At 45.8% G+C, this 19,183-nt stretch overlaps 1 protein-coding gene across 1 annotated transcript; it reads right to left on the minus strand.

The window, feature by feature from the left end:
* Positions 1-513: 513 nt before the first annotated feature.
* Positions 514-11,025, minus strand: TNFRSF14 (TNF receptor superfamily member 14). Its single transcript, XM_074848365.1, has 9 exons — positions 10,867-11,025; positions 10,496-10,601; positions 9,906-10,031; positions 9,145-9,300; positions 8,640-8,772; positions 7,936-8,090; positions 7,618-7,634; positions 2,621-2,727; positions 514-801 (listed from the first exon to the last, which is right to left on the minus strand). Exons 1-8 carry the CDS (start codon positions 10,954-10,956, stop codon positions 2,668-2,670), a joined length of 843 nt encoding a protein of 280 aa, XP_074704466.1. The 5' UTR covers positions 10,957-11,025; the 3' UTR covers positions 514-801; positions 2,621-2,667.
* Between the last annotated feature and the right edge of the window lie 8,158 nt (positions 11,026-19,183).

Consider the following 19,183-nt stretch of genomic DNA (forward strand, 5'->3'; position numbering starts at 1 on the left):
AGTGCTTTCGTTTGCTCTGTCCTCACATGCCTTTCAAAGTCGGGTGTTTACGGTGCAAGAGACTCTCCAAGAAAAGTGTCCTGGCCTGAGATGCCTTTAGTACCTGCCCCCTCCATACCATAATAACAGACACCGATTTTCTCAGCTTGTTCTGAGAAAAAGGAGTTGACCCAGGACCCCTCAGGGGAGCCCTGCTGTGCTGTGAACGTACAATTCCTTCTGCCAGCTCCTGCCCAGATTCATCCTAACAGTTCAGTCTAGATTAGCCTGACAACCACAGATTTCACAACAAGTTCAGGTAGTTTGCCTGCCATCGTGAAAATGTTTTTATTCTAGGGTTATTAAGAAGAAAGTGACATTTCAGATACTACACCATTCAATAGTTTAACTCATGTATTAAATCGCCAGCAACAGTATCTCAGGATAAACTACAAGTGGAATTCTTCTTTAGGGACAGAAAAATTAGGTACCCTACATCTTTTAGCAGTAGAATATCAGAAAAAAAGAAGCAAATTTGAGGAGGAACTTTTTAATGCAAAACCCAAGAGACAATATAAAAAGGGGAAGAAAAGAAATAACACAAACTATTGATTGCCAGTGTGAATATCACAAACTCCAAGGCAGAACCTGGCACGGTATCTTCCACATATAACACTCACATTTGCAGTGGTCCAGCTACCACACAAGACTCTGAATGCAAAAAGGGAGTAACAGAACAAAGACAGTCCTTGCCAGCTTCATCGCTGCTTAGATATTTCATGCTCCTGTGTTTTGTTATCAGATGTAGACCTCTTCATTGCACTGTAAGAAATACAGAAATAATTCAGGCTGGGGAGCAGGGTACGCAGCCCAGCACGTTCCCAACACGCTGGGAAGGTCCCTTGCTCGCGAGACAGGTCACAGAGTTACACACAAGAACTAAAGCATGAGATTATGGAAGAAACTCAACCAAAGTTGTGACCAGTAACATGGTGTTATGAACTGGTTTAACTGGACTATAACAGCTACAAGTCTGCTACAAATATTACAGTAATATTAACTTAGCATGGACTCCACAGATGACAGAAATGGTCCTAGGGTTAATCAGATCTGCCTGTCTGTAAGTACAAGTCATTGTTCTTTGTTGCCATATTCGCAGGAGAGTTTGGGCCCTGAGAATTTCACTCTTTTCCATTTGCTCACTGAAGTCTCAGCAGAAGGACTATGAAACTGTCTGACAGCAGACTGCGAGGCAGTCGCTGCCGACCGTGGGGGAACTCGGGAAGGCGCCAGCGGTATCTATACGCCAAGCAAGGGAACCAGCACACAGCCGTGCAGAGGTCAGGTGGAGGAGGTTCACATGGCTGACAATTTAATTACTCTGCAAAATCATTAAGCTCTGGAGATGTGCCATTAGAAGTTCTGGCACATGCAACTGCTAAAGGGATAATTAAAATGTGCCTGTGAGGTTTTATTCCGAGTTATTATTACAGCACATGGAAGTTACTTTCTTTTTTCATGTAAGTTTATTACGCCTCCCACCTGCAGAAGACTCTTCCCATCTGCCACGTTGTGTCTGTGCCAGCACAACCCGAGCTCACAAGCTACAACCTCCCTTTACAGTCCCACGCGTGTCCTTCTACGTGGCCCCCACTGCATTCACACCTCCCCTCCCCAGCTCCAGTCCCTTCCCCGTGCTGAAACAAGACCAGAGGTAAGGGAGAGGCTGGGACAACAACGCACTCCCTGCTGACCACTTGTCCTGGTTTTGGCTGCAAGAGAGTTCATTTTTTTTTCCCTTCTTATCAGCTAGAACAGCGCTGTGTTTTGGATTCAGTATGGGGTTTGATATGAGAAGAATGTTGATAATGTACTGGTGGTTTTAGTCGTTGCTCAGAAATCAAGGACTTTTCAACTTCTCATGTCTATTCCAGCTGAAACCAGGACACCACTAGGTTACTTTTCCATAATCATATGCACAAGGGCCACAGAAGAGGAGCTGTGCTACAAGTGAGAAACAATTCAAAGTGAGGACAGGGGCAGCTTTCAGTTTCACTGAGCTTAACCTATCAGTGAATGACCATCCTCAAAGAGATAAATGCCGAGGACTTTCAAATTAAGATCGTGGCTTGTAAAGAGGGTCTGTTGCTTTGCACTTAGGTCACTACATGGCATCAGGTCTCCAACTGAGACCTGTGCCACCTGTAAGCTTCCCTTCTAAGTTTAACACAACTGCCGATTTAAAGTTCAGAGCAGAAATAAAACCTTCCCAGGAAGATCCCAGTCCTGACCAGACTGAGCTTTAAAAACCTTCAGTCTATCAAGTCAAATTTTCCACCGCAGCTGGTCAGCACCGCACGGTACAACCGGGCACCCTCCTGCCCGGCCGCGGGGCCGCCCGGAGTCTGCCGGGACGTTGCCGGTGGCTGGTGGCAGCAGCCCCGCGCGGTCTGTGAGCAGCAGTGGCAGAGACCGAGCACGTTCGGTGACCGAGCGCCAGCGCTGGGAGCAGAGGGCCCATTCGCTGAGCTAAGACACTGCTGATCGTTTGTCCCACGCTCAGGTGAAGTTTAAGCGACAGCTGCTCTCCCCACTTCAAATCAGGGCAGCAGGTTCAGCTACAAGCAACACCTGCCCTTACCTGACGCCTCATACTTCGTTTCTTCAGCAGTTGCAATGACTTTTCAGTTATTTTCCATGGAACAGAGTCACCTGGGGAGCCCTGTACAACACCATCTTTTTCTCCACCTGCACAAATAAATAATGTATTTAGTGTTCAGTAAGAATGAAACTGTTTGTCCCCGAAACAAGGTTCTGTAGTATTTTTTAAAGGAATTCCCAGTAATCCAAATTCACTACTGAAAACAGGGCTTATGCTCTCCAGGAAGGAACAAGATGCATATTCATCACGCGCAGAGCTTTCAGACATGAAGCATTCTCCACACACACGTGCCCCACCCGAGCCAACACAACCTGCCAGCCAGCCACGCACACAGGACTGCTTTTGTCAAAACTGACCTTCCGGGCTAAGTCACACATAACGTATGTTCGTACACCTCCGAGACATGAACAGCCTCCGTCTTAGCCCCCTCTAACACCCCTCACCCCCAACCACAACGGAGCACCATAATCAATTACTAAGATAGTGGACAAATACATGTAACCGCACAGAAATTAGTAGATCTTGCAGAAATTGCTTGAGCCTAGTGGAAAATCCTGTACCCAGAGGTGTTTTGCTGCAGATCTGATTCCGTTTTAGACTCGCAGGTAATTAAGCATCAGAGCAGCTTTATTACATACTTGGGAAAAGAAGAAACACTCAGGCATTTTCCAGAAGGAGAGGAAAATGAAATCTTTCCTTCTCCCATGCTGCCACCTGGTGACAAATCGGGCTCCAACTTCTAAAACAGACCAAAAGGCACATCTAAACATTAGCAGTTTTTTTCAGACTGCATCAAACACAGAGTTGCTGTAGACATTAAACACATTGCTGCTACGACAGGCATCCCCCCCCCAATTTTTTTTAGTTGGTAGATTGCTGATCCTAGTCTGATGCTGCATCCCATCTCTTTACCTGACGGTGCAAAGCTCCCAGGTTACCTACAGCGTCTTCTTCCAAGTGCAACCACAGTCACAGAAACCAAGAGCTCCTACCCAGGCCCAGCTGCCTGACAGTGCCTTTTGAAGGGTCTTCCCAATGCTCAGCGGGACAAACTCGGTTTCTCAAGTCAAGAGGAAATACAAGATGAAATGTTCTTCGTGCTGTCGGCCCCAGAATTCTAATCGTAGGTTACCTCTTCCCACAAGTCTTGGCTCTCCAGTCTCCAGAGTAATGAAACGGCAAAGTTTCGGTGCTGTTTTAGATATGCATCTCTGGCTTCTGATCATCTAATAACGATGGGGCTGGAGGACAGATACTTCTCTGCAAAAACATCTTTGGAGCAATTGCTGCCTAAACACCACATTAAAGTCCTCTTCCAAACAACACCACTGAACAACAGTAATATTTAACTCCTCTCCCTCCTTGAGATTTTCATCTGCTTTCACAGCTGTTTAAAGTAAGGAAGTAATACTGGGTAATTTAAGATCCAGAGTATGCCAATACAATAATTTAAAAATCACACAGGCTGTAAGGCAACCAGACACCCACGGTCCAGCAGCAGCCGTCAGCGCACCTGCAGCACCTATAAAAGGTTTACACGTGTCTAGCACCTGTCCACTGAGGTTTACAAAGTGCTTTACAAACACTAATTAACCCAAGGTGAGAATTAACAGATCCGGATTATGCCGAAGCCAAAAGCAATGAAATCTTCAAAACCTGACCACCACCATCCTGAGAGCAAGCTCTGTGCCCACCAAAACGCCAGGCACCCCGCCAGAAATGTCACTGCCAGGTGATGAATGGCACAATTCGCATTTCTGGAAGAAAACAACGTGCGTCAGCCAGCGAGGGACTGAGTAACACCTGCTACCTGTAAGCTGAAAGAAGTACTGGGAGTTGCAAAGCTGTAAGATTTGAAGTCTGTTCAAAGCCACACGTGTCACCAGTGCAGGTGCAAAAGCAGGATGCTACCGCTGCCAAAGCTGGCCTTCGACAAGAAAATCAAGTCTTTAAAGATAAAGGTAGAACTTACCCAAGGCTGGCATGTAGCACAGAGGAGGCTGAGGTTTCCTCGTCACTGTTCTCTGAACTCTCTCCATTTGGGGTTTTGGTTTTATCTTGAAAGTTTGCTCAGGAAAGCTTTTAACTAAGCAATGGAATTAACCCTTCATACACAAGTATTGTGGAGGAGCAAGCAGTGGTTAACAATTAGCAAATGCTACAGTCAGCCAGATGTTGGAAAACATCCAGCCCCATGAAACATTAACCAGCTTCCAAAGAACTAATCTAGAGAAAAAAGGTCAGGGGGAAAAAAAAAAAATGCGTTTGCCCCGTGCTTATCTTTACTTCACTGTTCATGGTGACACATTCAGCAAGTTGTATCAGACCAGCCACAAAACTGGCAAACACAAAAAGCAGTAACGCGTTTCCTGGGCGCCACTGGTATTTTCAGAATGACACGTTAGAACTGCCTTACTGACTTGTCATGTATTTGACCACTGAAAGTAAAACTGATTCTAAAAGTGCAATAAAGTCGGGGCTTGTTGAGTTCTTTTTGTGTGGCGCTCAGCAGACGTGCAAGAACCAACAGAGTCTGTACCGCTTTTAATTTCAGATACTTTCAGAACTTTGACATGGGGATTGTAAATGCTGTGGGCATACCTTTTCATATAAAAATAGCTAGGAGCAAAACCAAATTATAGACAGTTTGCCCTTCTGTGATTACTGCAACATAAAGGTTTTCATAAACATGACTTTTATTGGTACTTTAAAAAAAACACTAAAAATCACAACATTTTTATTCATAGAACTTTAACAGAAGGTACTTCTTCCTGGACAGATCTGCATGTATACAGCACAAATTTTAAAAGTAATTTTAAAGCATTCTCTAAAATGTTTAACATTCCATTGCTTGCAGCTTGATTTTACAACAGAGCTGTACTTTTGTATAGCTACTTGTAGCCATTCTTATAAAAAATACGTTTTCCTGAAATGTCAGCTTATTTTAAAAAAAAATACAGAACTAATTCTGCTGAACAAACTAATATAGTTTTTTTTTAAAAAACGAAGAAGTTGTCCATCATATTTTCCCTAAGCAAAAAGACAACCATTTCCTATTTTCTTCCACTCCTCATAGTCATGTGGGGAAGGGGTGTGCAAGTTTGCTGTCAGAGAGCTGTGGCCTGGAGATCCGTGGCCTGGGTGAACACGGATTGAGGGACTGCATTAAAACGTGGGCAACCCGTGCCGATTACTGCAAGCTGTTCTCCCGTCTCCCACTCCTCCACTCTTCCTTAGTCATTCAGAATGGAAATGCAGAGGCATCTCCCATGTCAGCCTCCCTAATCGCACTCATGCAGAACCGGCTCCTCACCCTGACACTGACGCTTTCACAGCCCATCTCGGATCTGCTCACTCCGTCAGCCCCAGCACCTCCTCCTGCCGTCCCGCGGCACCCAGCACGTGCCTTCCCACGCCTCTCTCCATCTCCCACATCTCGTTTCATAGACAATTCTTCACCTCAGGCTCAGCTGTGAAATAAAGCATTGCTATCCTCACCAAATCCTTCCTCAAAAATCTACGTCCACCATAATGCTCTTTAAGAATAATGCTTTTCCTCAAGATAATGTCAATGGCCAAGAAACCCGGTGTTTTCCCTTCTTCAGGTAACAGGAAAGTTCTTTTACAGAGAGAACGTGTTTTCATTAGTAAGAACTTCACTCCTAGACATAACGTTCACGCAGAACCTTAACTTTCTTTGTTGTAAGACGTGACCACGGATGAGAGCAGGGCTGACTAGCAGAAGACAGTAACTGTGTATACAACATTCATGAGATTCCTAAAAGCTGCTTTCCATCAATATTGTCTTCTAAAAAGGAAAAGTTTGTCCAAAATACATTTGGAAAACGTGTTAGGTATTAGTTATGTGGAAACTTTCAAACGAAAAAATGCTGGTTTTTTCCATCCACAAACATACCTTGGAGTAATTCCTTGCATACCAAGTGATAACTGTCCAAGTTGGTAGGAAGGAAAGGCACACCACCCAGGCCACAGCTCCATAAAGTGGGGAGGGAAAAGGAAGGAGCTCTACAACCTCTGATGACACCGAGCAATGCCTTGATCACTCAGCTATTTCACACTGCCACACTTCAGAAGATGCCACTTGGCATCCTTACCTCATTTGCAGATCCTCCTTCTCGTTTTCAAGCTGTCTTTTTCTCCATGAATATTTGGACAAAAGGTTGGGCTTTTTTTGTTGGGGTGTTTTGGGTTTTGTGGGTTTTTCTGTGGTTGTTTTTCTGGGTTTTATTTTACCATGTCCACTGTCCACAACAGTTCAAACAAAAATGGCTATTCAAGCATGGTTTCTTTAGGATCGGCACTGGTTTCTTGCACAGGAACAGTTGTTTGATCCCCACTCTCCACGGTTAATATCAAAGCCTGACCCTGCTGTCCATTCTTTAAAACATGTCAAAGGAAAACACAGAGTATGAAGAGTCAGCCTTTATTAGTAAATGCCTGCTATTTTCACTACTAACAGCTCGACTGTTGCTTCTTCCTTAAGAGCAAGAGTCACTTTAGGGCCCCTCTCAAATCAGAAGTGCAAATTATACAGTTCATTCCATGTTTTTCCTATAAAACACATCACTGGCTGCACAGGTATCAGATCTTGCAAATCACTAACAGGAACTTTTAGGTGATAATAATACTGTAGGATGGAGAGATAAACACAGCTACTAAGACACACGTGGTTTTTAGTAGGAGTTCATCTCCTAAACCCCCTTAAATATGAATTCTTAGACAACGGCAGGCGGTAACAACAGCATTAGCACTAGATCCCAAGCCTCCCAACAAGAATCACATAAAATGGGTTTATACTGCATAGTCTTGGGGATTCTGGAACTCACAGACACTCCCAGGATCCACAAGCTGCACCAGTGCGCACCGAGCCCATCGAGCACACAGCACATACAAACACCAAACAAAAAACCTACTTCAGATTTCAACATACTATTAAAACCAAAAGAGATACTCACCCCTGATTCCTGCACCGCTGCAAAGAAAAGGAAACAGTCCCATCAAAATGCAGTAAAGGGAACTTTATAGTAGTGCATTTTTCTAATCCCGTTCTCTTGTTCTTACACGGGTGTAGGCGTGCTTGGGCACAGGCACCCCCCCAGGGAGGCATCATTACAACAGGTTGACACACACACACAGAGAGCAGAAATTTCCTCACAGTTCACCTCTAACTGGCTGTTAAGGTTTCAGCTCAGCATCTGGTGAAATGAAGACCATTCTTCAGAATACTAACTATGACAAAACTACCCCTTTATACACATGCTATTTGTACTTACGTGGCGCGTAACTTTTCCTCCTGTGCCAGACATATGCAAGGCACAGGCCAGCTGCAACAACTAGCAGCACGCCTCCAACACAACCAACTACTGCAACAGAGGAATGTGAGAAAGGATTCCTGTCCTCTCCTTGTACCCAGCCGTTCTCCTTAAGTCTGATGCAAGAAAAGAAATAATTGCATTCTTAGAACCTGTCAGCAGACCTTGCAGTGGAAATGCTGTGCTGCTTTTAACATCACACCTCCACACCCAGGGGCATTCACAACAGTCTTCCTGACTTGGTGGGTAATCCAAGAAGGAGATGACTTCTACCTCTTTGTTTTAATGCTTGTAAATGCAAATTGATTCTCCTCAGAAGCAAACTCCCCCCTGTTACTATAACTAAGGGATGTGTCAGCTGAAGCCCAGGTACCCAGAGGGGTGCACTGCTCTTCAGGGGTCCAGATCCAGCTCTGTTAGAGCTGTCTGACAGTCTCCTGTGCAGTGAGAAGTTAGGACAAGAGGCTGAAGGCTAGATCTGTCATGTTAATGAGTTTATAAAGAGAGAAGTTAAGCTGTTCCCAAGAAAGAGTGGGACCCAAGAACAGGATTCCACACTCGGTGCCTTACTGGAAGCAGGAAACTGCTGTTTCGAAGCCAGCAAAATGCAGACCCATCAGTTCAAGAGAACAGTCCCATGCCCATAACGAGTAAGAGCTGCTTACGTGGGCCATGGTGTACAACTGAAAGACATGTTGGCTGTTGAGGAGGTTCCGGGAGGACAGGCTTCACACACATAGTCAGTGGTCTTTGTGCCTATAAGGGAGAAGGCAGCAGGATTTCTATCTGCACCTGTGGCTGAGGAAAACGTCAGTTCAGCACGGTCTTTGTAAATGACTGATTACTGCAGAGACTCTTCACTACAGACAAAAGCTCACACACTTCCGTCTTTGCAGACAGGAAACAAGCATTCTCGGCCACATCAACTACCTCAGCATCTAGGACTTCCACGGATCCTGCAAGCTTCCAGCTGCGCACTGCTGCTCTGACACAGCACAGCAGACTGTCATACCTCACACCTAGGATGTGCTGGCCCTATTCATCCACACTGATCCTTCACTTGAGTTTTTCTTGCATGAACTGACTGTCAGCCTCCTCAAAATCAAGCGCCAAAGGCATTCCCCATCAGAAAGTTTTGCTTTTGGTGTTATTGATGCTACGTTGGCTTACCCCTTTCTTTTACCATAGTGCCAGGAAAGCAGACGGTGTAGCGTTGACAAAGTTCACAGTCTTCATGCCCCAAATAACTGCAGAAATACCCAGGCGGACAGCCACACACAGTATTCTTCATATAGGTACATGCTACTTCTGGCACTAGGTTGGCTCCTGAGAGAAATGTACATGCACAGCCACAGTATTTACAGGGGTACAATCAACAGATACAAAAGCAAAAGCGAATGTTTAGCCTTGCCTCGATGCACTGGTGGAGAGCACCAGAACTAACAGGATTAGTGAAGACAACTGCTTTTCTGATGTATAAACAGAGCCCATTTCCTCACAGACACAGCATCTTGGGTCACATTTATGTCTGTCCTAAGTGTTGCATGGCAAAAGCAAAATACTCCCCACTCAAATGTTTTTAAATTAGCCATCCTGGTGGAGCAGGACACCAGGAGCTCTTTCTGTCCTGCTTTATCCCAGCATTCCAAGGCAGCTCTTTAGACACCTGCTGCAATCTAAAGGAGCCTTTAAACGTTCAGAGGGAGGCTGCAGATCAAACTTCCAGAGGTGCCAGCTGAAGATCCATGCCAGTTTTTCCCATCCATCACCCAGCAACAGCATTCTGAGGCCTGCACTGTGACATGAGCCTCTCTGTCCTTCATACTCTAATCAATTCATCAAGCAAGTGAGTCAAGAAAGGAGAAGGGGAGAATGTATCCACAAAAGGCATGAAAAATCCAATTAAACTCGTTCTTTAGCATCCTCCTCACCTTTATCACACAGTTTACATTTCTGGCAGCGTTCTAAACCATTGGGATGATCTGTGTATGTATCCTCTACGCAAGGTACACATGTTGTGCTGGAATTTGCAGTGCAATGCTTGAAAACCCGCAGTCCTGAAAACCAGAAACAACCCCCCCAGACAAGGGGCTCCATTAGCAAAGTCTATGTGGCCAGGGACTGGCACTGGCATTAAACCACCTGTAACTACTATGAGTAAACTACTCAGAAATATTCTAATGGCAGTTGCAGAGATAATCCTAAAACAGAAATCAGGACCCAAAATTAAGGCCCTTAGAAATGATGAAATTGCCAACTACCACGGCAGAGAGACTCTGGCGATCGCTCCCTCCCCTCTGAGGCTCCAGAGAACGGGACAGGGCCCTGCGGGGCTGGCAGCGGGGCGCGGGCTGGGCGCTCACACCACTGACCCGCAAGACTCTCGCCGGGGCGCAGCCAGCTCCAGCAGAGAAGACCGGTCACCCCCATCACCCGCTGCCGTGCTGAGGGAGGGATGGAGGGAGGAGGAGGAGGAAGGGAGCCTTCCTCCCCAGCAAGCGAGCAGCCCCCAGTTACCTACCGGCAGCACAGAGCGGGCAGCACCCAGCACCCACGGCATACTCGTAGGGCCTGCAGTCCAGGGCGTCCCCGCCATCCAGCTGCGTGACCAGCACAACGGCAAAAACCTTGAGGCGACACAAGAACCGATTTCCACCTCACGGGGCCTGCTCGCCGCCATCTCGCACAGGGGGTTCCTGACGAACGAGCCCGCCCGCAGGGCCGGGGCCTGGGCCTGAGGCGGGCCGGGGCCTGAGGCGAGGCCTGGGCCGGGACCGGGGCCTGAGGCGGGCCGGGGCCTGGGCCTGGGCCGGGACCGGGACCGGGGCCTGGGCCGCGGCCGCTCGCCGTTCCCGCCCCACCCCGCCGGCGGGGAGCCGGGCCCCCACTCACCAGGCGCATGGTCCGCTGGGCCGCGTCCCGCAGGTGCGGGGCTCCGCGGCCCCTCAGCGGCCTCCCCGCGGCCCGGGGCCGCCGCCCCATGCAGCGGAGCGGGGCCGGGCAGGGCCACCCGCGGCCGCCACGAGCCGCGGCCGCAGCGCTGCCACGAAGACGAAAACGAAAGCGCAAACAGTCGGGTGGGCGGGCGGCGGGGAAGGGAGTGTTGCGAAAGGAGGAAAGAGCCGAAGTTCAGCAAAAGACAAAAAATAACGTCTCTCATACGATCTGCAGCTCAGAGTCTGGGTTTTGTTTTCTAACCAGGGTCACTACTGCTATAAACAAATATACGGCTGCTTAGCTCTAGGATAGAAGGATTATTAAGATTTATAACAACAGAACAGTGATCTGAAACCGTGCTGTAGAAAGTACCTATTTTTCTGTCCTTTGGGTGAACTTAGCTCATTATAATATGAAAACCACACCTCTATAACTTAAGTTACCCACTTGTTCATGAAGCCCTTCACCATTTGAGCACACGTATGTTAATAGGTAGATACTGTGACTTTGAATGAAATCGAGGAATAAAACTAGCCATGTGACGATACTGTGATAAAATACTAACTTTATATATAGAGGCGTGCGCTTGTGTGTTCAGAATCAAATAAATAGCGTGTGTGTTGTAACTCGGGGTGCTGGCCACTTTGGATGCCCAGCACCCTTTTCTGCACAGAACTGGAATAAATACAAATACCTCAACTCTGTGTGTTAATTGACTCTTTGCACACTGGGTGAAGAGCCCTGGTTTTGGGACAACAAAAGGGGGAAGACAAAGCCCAAGCGGGCCAGGCGCTGTTTCATCCCGGGCTGGGTTCCCTGCCCCAACAGAACAGAGGCGGGAGAGGAAACTGTGAGCAGGGCAGGAGCCAACGGCTCCCCAGGACTCACAGGGCCACTTTCCTCCTCTTCCAGCCGGTTACAACAGTGAAAGTTGTGGCAGGGAGAGAGCCAGGCCTGAAAGTCAGTAAACACCTCAAAAATCTGACTTAGGGGCCACGTTTGTGTCTCTGTGCATGAAAAAGTGTTCATGAACGCATGCAACACCAACTGGGAAACAATCAACTATTGAAAAAAGATACTGAGGATGCCCGACTGACAAATTATTTGACTGAAAAGCAAAATGCCCAAGTCTGCCACTACAGTTGATTCAAGTTCCTTGTGCACCTCCCATATGTTTTTCAGCACTGGCGAGCTGGGTTACTAAATCAGTTCTGGTTTTTAGTCAGCTTCAACCTCCCAGCAGATGTTTGGATTACCAAAAGCGTAGGCAGTATTTAGAAACAGCTGTTGCTATGAATATTAAAAATGTTGTTGAAATGGGTCACTGTTCCTCAAATACTACAGGGGAGAAGTTTATGTAAATGCAGATTTCCCCTTCTCTCTTTTTGAAGTAAAAAAAAAAAAAAAGGGAGGGGAAAAAAAAGTGGTAATACTTAACTAGTTTCTGAAATGAGTGGGCAGCATTCTTGCAGCAGGACGCAGCATGAGAAGCATTGCAAAGAGATGAGCTTTTTGTCAAGGCCTTTGATGGGTTCAGAACTGCAGCAAATCTCTCACAGAGCGGGCAAGCAGACTTGTGAGACAAGGGAGCTCTACCTCTGCTCCTCTGCTCCACCAACTAAAAACAGCTCAACTAGAACATGTCAGGGATTGTATTTTCAGTCCACAACTGTGCCTGCGTAGCAAAGGCAGATAGCTTAAAACTCTGTTATTAGGGTTTCATAATTCTGCTGACACCTCAGTTTTTCAGGGCAATCACAGCAGGAGCCCCCAGTCAGTTTAACTGGCACCAGCCAGCAGTGCTGCTGGAAGAAGAGGTCTGTCTCCTGTCGGTCTCGTTCCACCACACTACAAGTACACACAAAACAAATGGCAATCGGGAAGCGGCTGAGGCTAGAATTAATTCTGACAAGCAAGTGGAAGGGTCAGCTATAGCATTAGTTTCAATCCTCCGTGCCCCAGCCTATTTCTCTATGCAGCTGCAAACCAGCGATGGCAGCTGCAGGAGCTGGGGGTGTTGGGGGTGGCAGTGCTTTTGGTTTCCCGCGTCAGCGGGCGTACGCTGGCTGACGGTGGTGGCACGCAGCGGGTCAGAGGGAGGTGATGACCTTGGAGCTGCCGGTGGGGGGGGCAGCTCTGGCACACGCTGTCTGTGACCACCGGCCTGGGACATGAAGCACAAGCCTAGTGACGCTGTGGCCTTGTTATCAGCCCTGTCTCTACCTTGTGTTGATGGTGCATGTCGTTTGCTCAACTTTTCCTCTGATTTTCAGGTGATTATGCTAAATTTTATAGCTATTTGGGATAGACAAAATAAGCTGAAAGTGAAAGCTCCTTCAGACATGAAAAATAGGGAAGAACAATTGTGAAATATGAATGTCAAGCTTCCCTTTTTCACAATAACAGAGTTTGGGGGTTTCTAGATTTGGTGGCTGGGGGTCAGAGTTACTTACTTTTCTCCACTGTACAGTGATCGCAGGTAGTCTGTTGACATGAACAGATTTTACCGTCCAGCAGCTGCCTCAGTTTCCTACACATCACCACTTCTTTTCCACTCCTTCAGGTTTCACTTGACACGGCAGATCACGCTTCTCTGACAAAGGACAGCTGCTGCTCATGTGACAGTAAGGTTGGAGCTTGCCTCGCCTTGCCCTGGAATGGGTTTGACAAGTCAAAATTCGTTGGTATTATCACATTTGCAACAGGATTTTCACTGTTAGAAACATCTCAGGCTGTGACCAGCATTCAGTGCTAATACAGCACTAACTTTTTAGGCAGAAATCAGTAGTGCTCTCTACCACTGTGATCTAACAGCAGCTGGGAAGACCAACAGGCCGTCCTACTTAAAGTGCAGTTATGGCTGGGTGGGAAGTATGTATTTAGCTCAGCACTATTCCTGTAATCAGGTCATTCCTGACTTGTCTCCCTAACTGCAGACCAAGTTGTTGTTTTTTTTTTTTTTTTTTTCCATGTTCCCATCACCACTTCAGAATATAAAAACCCTGAGCCTGGTATAGATTCATACCAGCTTCCATCAGGCTCCAACCACCACAGATTGGTTGTGCCTGGCCCTTCACAAGCAAAAGGACTTTCCTGGGTGTTAAGGCACAGAAACAGTGCTCTGGACAGCTGAAAGACAGTAGCTATTGTCTTCAACCAATTTAATACTGATTCACAGGATGTAAGAAATAATAAGTCCCGAGAGAAGCCTTTTAGAACTACGAGGAGGGTAAAGACCCTCTCCCCTGCCTTCACACCTCTGTCCCTTCCTTCACACATGCACACAGCAGCATCTTTAGTCCAGGCTTTACCTTTGCAGGTGCGGTGTATACAGCTAATACCCAAAGGTATCCCAGAGCATTTGTGCCTTTGATCTCTTCTCAGAAGGTTAAAAACCACCAGTCTGATTCCTTAGTTTTGTCGTCATTGGTAGAAGGCATAGGGAGCCTGGAAGTTAGGTAGCAGCAGTCATCTCATGTTTTCAGGGGTTTTTTTAACCGCTTATAATTTCATCAGTCTGTTTGCTTTTTTGGACTGAAATACAACAGCTGTGCTCTTTAAGTGCAAATGTCTCTCCTGGGGAAAGAAAAAAAAAAACCAAAACAGTAGACTTAATGCAGCCTGTTTGAGAATGAAAAGAGATACATTTCCTATTGTGATCAAATACGCTTGTGAGCAGTGGAACTTGGAAGGAGAAGTTTCCTGTAGCTTTATGTCTCACACTCAAAGCATTTTCTGCCTGATAGGGTAGAAGCTCTGATCAAAGCTTGTCTTGTGGTGCAAAGAACTTGTAACATTTCTCTCATCTCTGAATCCTTCAGTATACAGCAATAAAGGTGAGTTCCTATTGCTGTCTTTCCCTTAAGGGACTAGCAAATTTGAATCTCCCTCTCTACCTAGTTGCCCATTTTCCCTGAACTCATGTCAACATAATATTCCTGAGACCTCCAACCATCTCTTAGGTTTGATTGAAATTGCCTGTCAGTCTCAGTGGTTTTTTTGCTCCTGTTTTGCTAGCAGCACCAGCATAGCACTGTGCATTCCAGTTTCCCCAAGCAGGCAATGTGGGACTGAGACACAGCAGATATCTCTATTAGACACACCAGAGACAAATGAGGTCTGCAGCATCCTGGAGTGACCAAACAATCAGTTCCAAATTGGTTATGGCTTTCCTGCTCTTGTGTTTTTTCAGTGAGCATCTGAGTCACCAACTCTTGCAAGTTGTTACTGCAGGTCTCTACCTCCTCCTTGCCCCAGGATGACTGCACAGCAGGTTATTACAAGCTGACTTAATTTATGCTGATGTCTTAATTCCTACTGGCCAACACTCATGCTGTTTCCTCATACAGTTGGACAAAATATTGAGCAACTTTTTGTTTGAACCACGCTGTGCAGTTCACATGATACTGTAGTCAGTAGATCCTGTGACAGGAGTATTTGATTTATGAGATAAGACAACAGCAGTCCTGTAACTAGAGATTCCAGTGTCAGGTTTGGGAAGACCCACATAGGAGTCCTTGCCTGGGCATTGCGAGGTGTGGAAGGCAGAGCCCCAGTCACGGTTGGAATCTGAGTCTTCATTGTTAGGAGAGGAGGCAGAGGGCGAAAAAGCAACCCTAGATCTTGGGCAGGGGATAAGAGGGGATTAGTTCAAGGCTAAGTAACAGGAAGTCTGTTTATGAACATCTGTTAATGCATCACCTACTGTTCTTGCTTGGTCACAGAGCTGACAGGGGCCAGAGCCACCGTTCCATCTGCGCCTGTCTGAACCTTCTGGCTGGTCCCAGTCCAAAGCTGTGATTCCAGATCAGGAATCCTGAATCTGCCTCACTTCAATCTCCATCTAACCCTGGATTATGTAGTATAATCCTGGTTGCTGTGGGACAGCACTTGCAGAACATTTCCGGGGTGCTCTGCACCCAAAGAGCGTTATAAGATTTCTGTAACTCAGGTATCTCGCAGGACACGGGCTGGTGACTTTTACTTGTGTGGGTTTTTTTCTGGCTGCAGAATGGAAATCGGTTCTATCACCGTCACATCGTTACACGCTCAGATTTCCATCCAGATGTCTAATGCCTGGGGCTGAAGACTTTAACTGCTTTAAAGAAAGAGCAACACTCTTGTGCATCTGGGTTCCGATGCAAGGAGGTTGCATGCAGCTTGTCTGTGTTTTGAGAGTACAGACCTGCACGTGAATACCGTACATTCATCTTTCAAAACAGGATCCACCAGCTACAAAGGTGCTGTGGGAAATGCTGAGCTTCCATTCACACAGACAACATCAAATTCTACCCCTTAAAGAAAAAAACAAAACCAAACCAACACAGCATTATAAATGTGTTTCCAATAGTGTACTGGTCTATGGTCCAGTCATCCTGCACATTTTTAAAGCTTCATTCCCATTTGTTTTGGTGGGTTTTTTTCCCCAGTGCTTTTTTTCTGCTCTAATGTCATGACAGACACATATAAGCCACCTGGAAAATGTGGACAGAATTAAAACTAATATTCCCTAGTGCATATAGTGAAATGAAATTACTCCAATTTAAGAGATATTGAAGGCATCGAACGGAGAAAAGTTTGTTCCTTCTAACTTTGATTATTTCTAAAGCTCTAGCTTTAGGAAGCATCAGTAAAAGAACACATAAGTGTGTGTCAGTAATACATCCATGGTGTCTTTTCCAAAGGACTCTAGCATGAAAATGTTGAGTAACATTTTGTGTGGGCAGAACCTTCAAGTGTAAATGGAAGCAACAGACCTACAGAGTCATAAGTTTTACAGCATCAGGGGCTTACTTAAATTATCCTTTACAGATACAGCTCAAATACTGGTGAGAGAAGCAATAGAAAGGAGCTTTTGCACCAGATTACACAATTAAATTTTAAAAGAATTCTACTCCAGTACTGCTGGGAAAAAACCAAACTCTCTACATTAGTTTTATGCTTCATCAAGTTACCCTGTTCATCTGTCCACATACAAACAATTACAATGTCATACACAGAAACTGGGAGGTGGAAAAGATTTTAGAAAGTCTCCAGCACTAACTGACATCTGATATCTGACCACTGAAATGAAGCAAACAAAATCACATGAAGCATACCCTTGAAAAACCCTAAAATTCTGCTTGAACCGACTTCTTTATTCATCTGAAGTGAAAGAGTTTTTACAGTAACTGTGACCTCTGGTGGCTAAAATAAAATAAAAAAAAGTTAAAAGATCATTTATAAAATTTGCAAGGGCTTTAGCTTCATAAAATTGTATTCAGACTGCAACATTAAAAAATTGTATATGTCTAAAGAATGTTTTGCAGTAAGGACTTTTTAGTGTTCTAAATACTCTGACAATTGTTTTGCATCATTATAGAAGTTTATATAGCAAGTTCTCTGTATCGCAAGCCAATTTGTTTGCTGGATAACAGAAACAACATCAGATCATTATTACTGTGACTATTTACATTACAGTAACATCTCAAATCCCCAAATGAAATTGAAGTATCACTTTACAGAGTTACTGCCAAGAACCCCAGAGTAAAGGAGTGTACAGGGACTATGTCACTTAATGGTATCTCCTACCACGGACCCCAAATTCCCTATTGCAATAAAAAGCACGTATATAGAAATATGACAAATCAGTGATAAACCGCGGCAGAACAAATCATTCCTTAACAAAAGACAAATGAAAACCTGGGTAAGCAAGCAATATGTGATTTCTAGCCAAAACATCCCGTAACTTCATATGTAAATTGCAGAACTATCACATTTCTTTTCTCAACAGATAATGTTTTTCACAAGCACAAACTTAGTTTATTACCATGATTGGTTTATTGTCATAGGAAGGGAATTTGCACTGAGCCTGGTCAGGGGGCCGACTAAGGATGTTTCCTGTTGTGGAGTACAGATATTATCTTTTTTTAAATCCCATACTGCTGGTTCATAAGTGCCTGTGTTCCACATGAAAGACTTTCCACATGAAAGTTCATTTAAGACATGAAACCAAGAGGAAGATCTTGGCTATTCCTGCTGACTAATATCCTGAAGTTTCTGAAGAAATCATGCTTGCAATAACAATAGAGACTTTTTTTTTTTATGTTACAAGCATATACTTTAGCAATTCAGTAATACTGGAGGAAAGAAGGCTCTCCACTAATCCTTTTTCTACTCTACAACTCTTTTTTGCTGACGGGAGAGATCAGCTCCCCTCACATGAGCCAAGGTCCTGGCTTTTGGGAGGGCCCAAACCAGCATGAAGTGTGACCAACCCACCTCGTTACTACCCAAGGAAGCAAGCTAGTGGCAAAACAGGCTGAGGGCGGGCAAAGCCTCAGCTAGAGATTGCCTTCTTCACTACAAATTTCCTTTGTGATCTCAGGCCAAGGAAATATAGAAAGCACCGTTCGTTGCTCTACCTCTGCATCTGTTGCTTCTGTATTGACACCCAAAGCAGTTTTAAGCAAGCTGCCTTTGGTAGAGAGCAAAACCACCTCGCACAAAGCTGGGCACAAACCAGCTGCCTCAAGCCTATTTCCAGCCGTCCTTGCACAGAGGGCAGACGGGTTGCAGGTGGTGCCGAGGCCTAGAGCTGCACTGCCAGAGGCATCAGAGGGACGTAACTTCCTGCTGGCTCAGGCCCAGCTCCCTCAGACTCTGCTGAGGGATGCTCCAGAAGGCCTACGTCAGGTAGGTGCAACAGCAACAAAGGGTCTTACCCGGGTTCGTGTGTCCCTGCCAGGGCAGCGCTCACCCATCCACGACTGCAGGACTCCACGGCTCTACCACCGCTGCTCCGAGCTGTGGTACAGCTCTCCCCTGAGGTGCTGTGGGACGGTTTATTTGCCCCTCTGTGCTCTCAGAGGAGAAATTGTGGGAAGGCATTAGAGGATAGACAGCACTGCAGTGATTGAGTCTGTTTCCTCTCAGTACGAGGTGAAAAAAATCGTGTGAAAGGACTCAAATTCCAGGTGCTGCCTGTGGGGAGACAAGATGGCCAGGTTTGAGGCTTTACTACTCAAGTGAGAAGGTTTAGTGTGGGAGGGAGGGGCAGTGACTGAGGAAATGCTCAATATGATTCAGCTGGGAGAATCTGTGTGACAGTGGCACTTGCTTACTTCTTGGGGTTAAGGGTGTGAGGTGCTCAGGTCATGAGAATATATAGATGAGAATATGAGCTCCTTTCACTTTACAAAAAATCCCACTTCTTTAGAAAACTAACATATTCGTCTTTTTCAGGGCTGCAAGTGGCTGTATATCCCTTGGAGGGAGAGAACACAGACAGAAG

This window comes from Strix aluco, chromosome 22 (assembly GCF_031877795.1).
Source record: "Strix aluco isolate bStrAlu1 chromosome 22, bStrAlu1.hap1, whole genome shotgun sequence".
In the NCBI taxonomy this organism is placed as follows: domain Eukaryota; kingdom Metazoa; phylum Chordata; class Aves; order Strigiformes; family Strigidae; genus Strix; species Strix aluco.

Excerpts from the sequence above, each read along its gene's own strand:
- TNFRSF14 (XM_074848365.1), bottom strand. The coding sequence starts at position 10,956 with ATGGGGCGGCGGCCCCGGGCCGCGGGGAGGCCGCTGAGGGGCCGCGGA. Across the intron at positions 10,602-10,866 it reads CCCAGCGGACCATGCGCCTG|GTTTTTGCCGTTGTGCTGGT; the intron begins GTGAGTGGGGGC and ends TGTCGCCTCAAG. Across the intron at positions 10,032-10,495 it reads CTGCCCGCTCTGTGCTGCCG|GACTGCGGGTTTTCAAGCAT; the intron begins GTAGGTAACTGG and ends TCTGGTTTTCAG.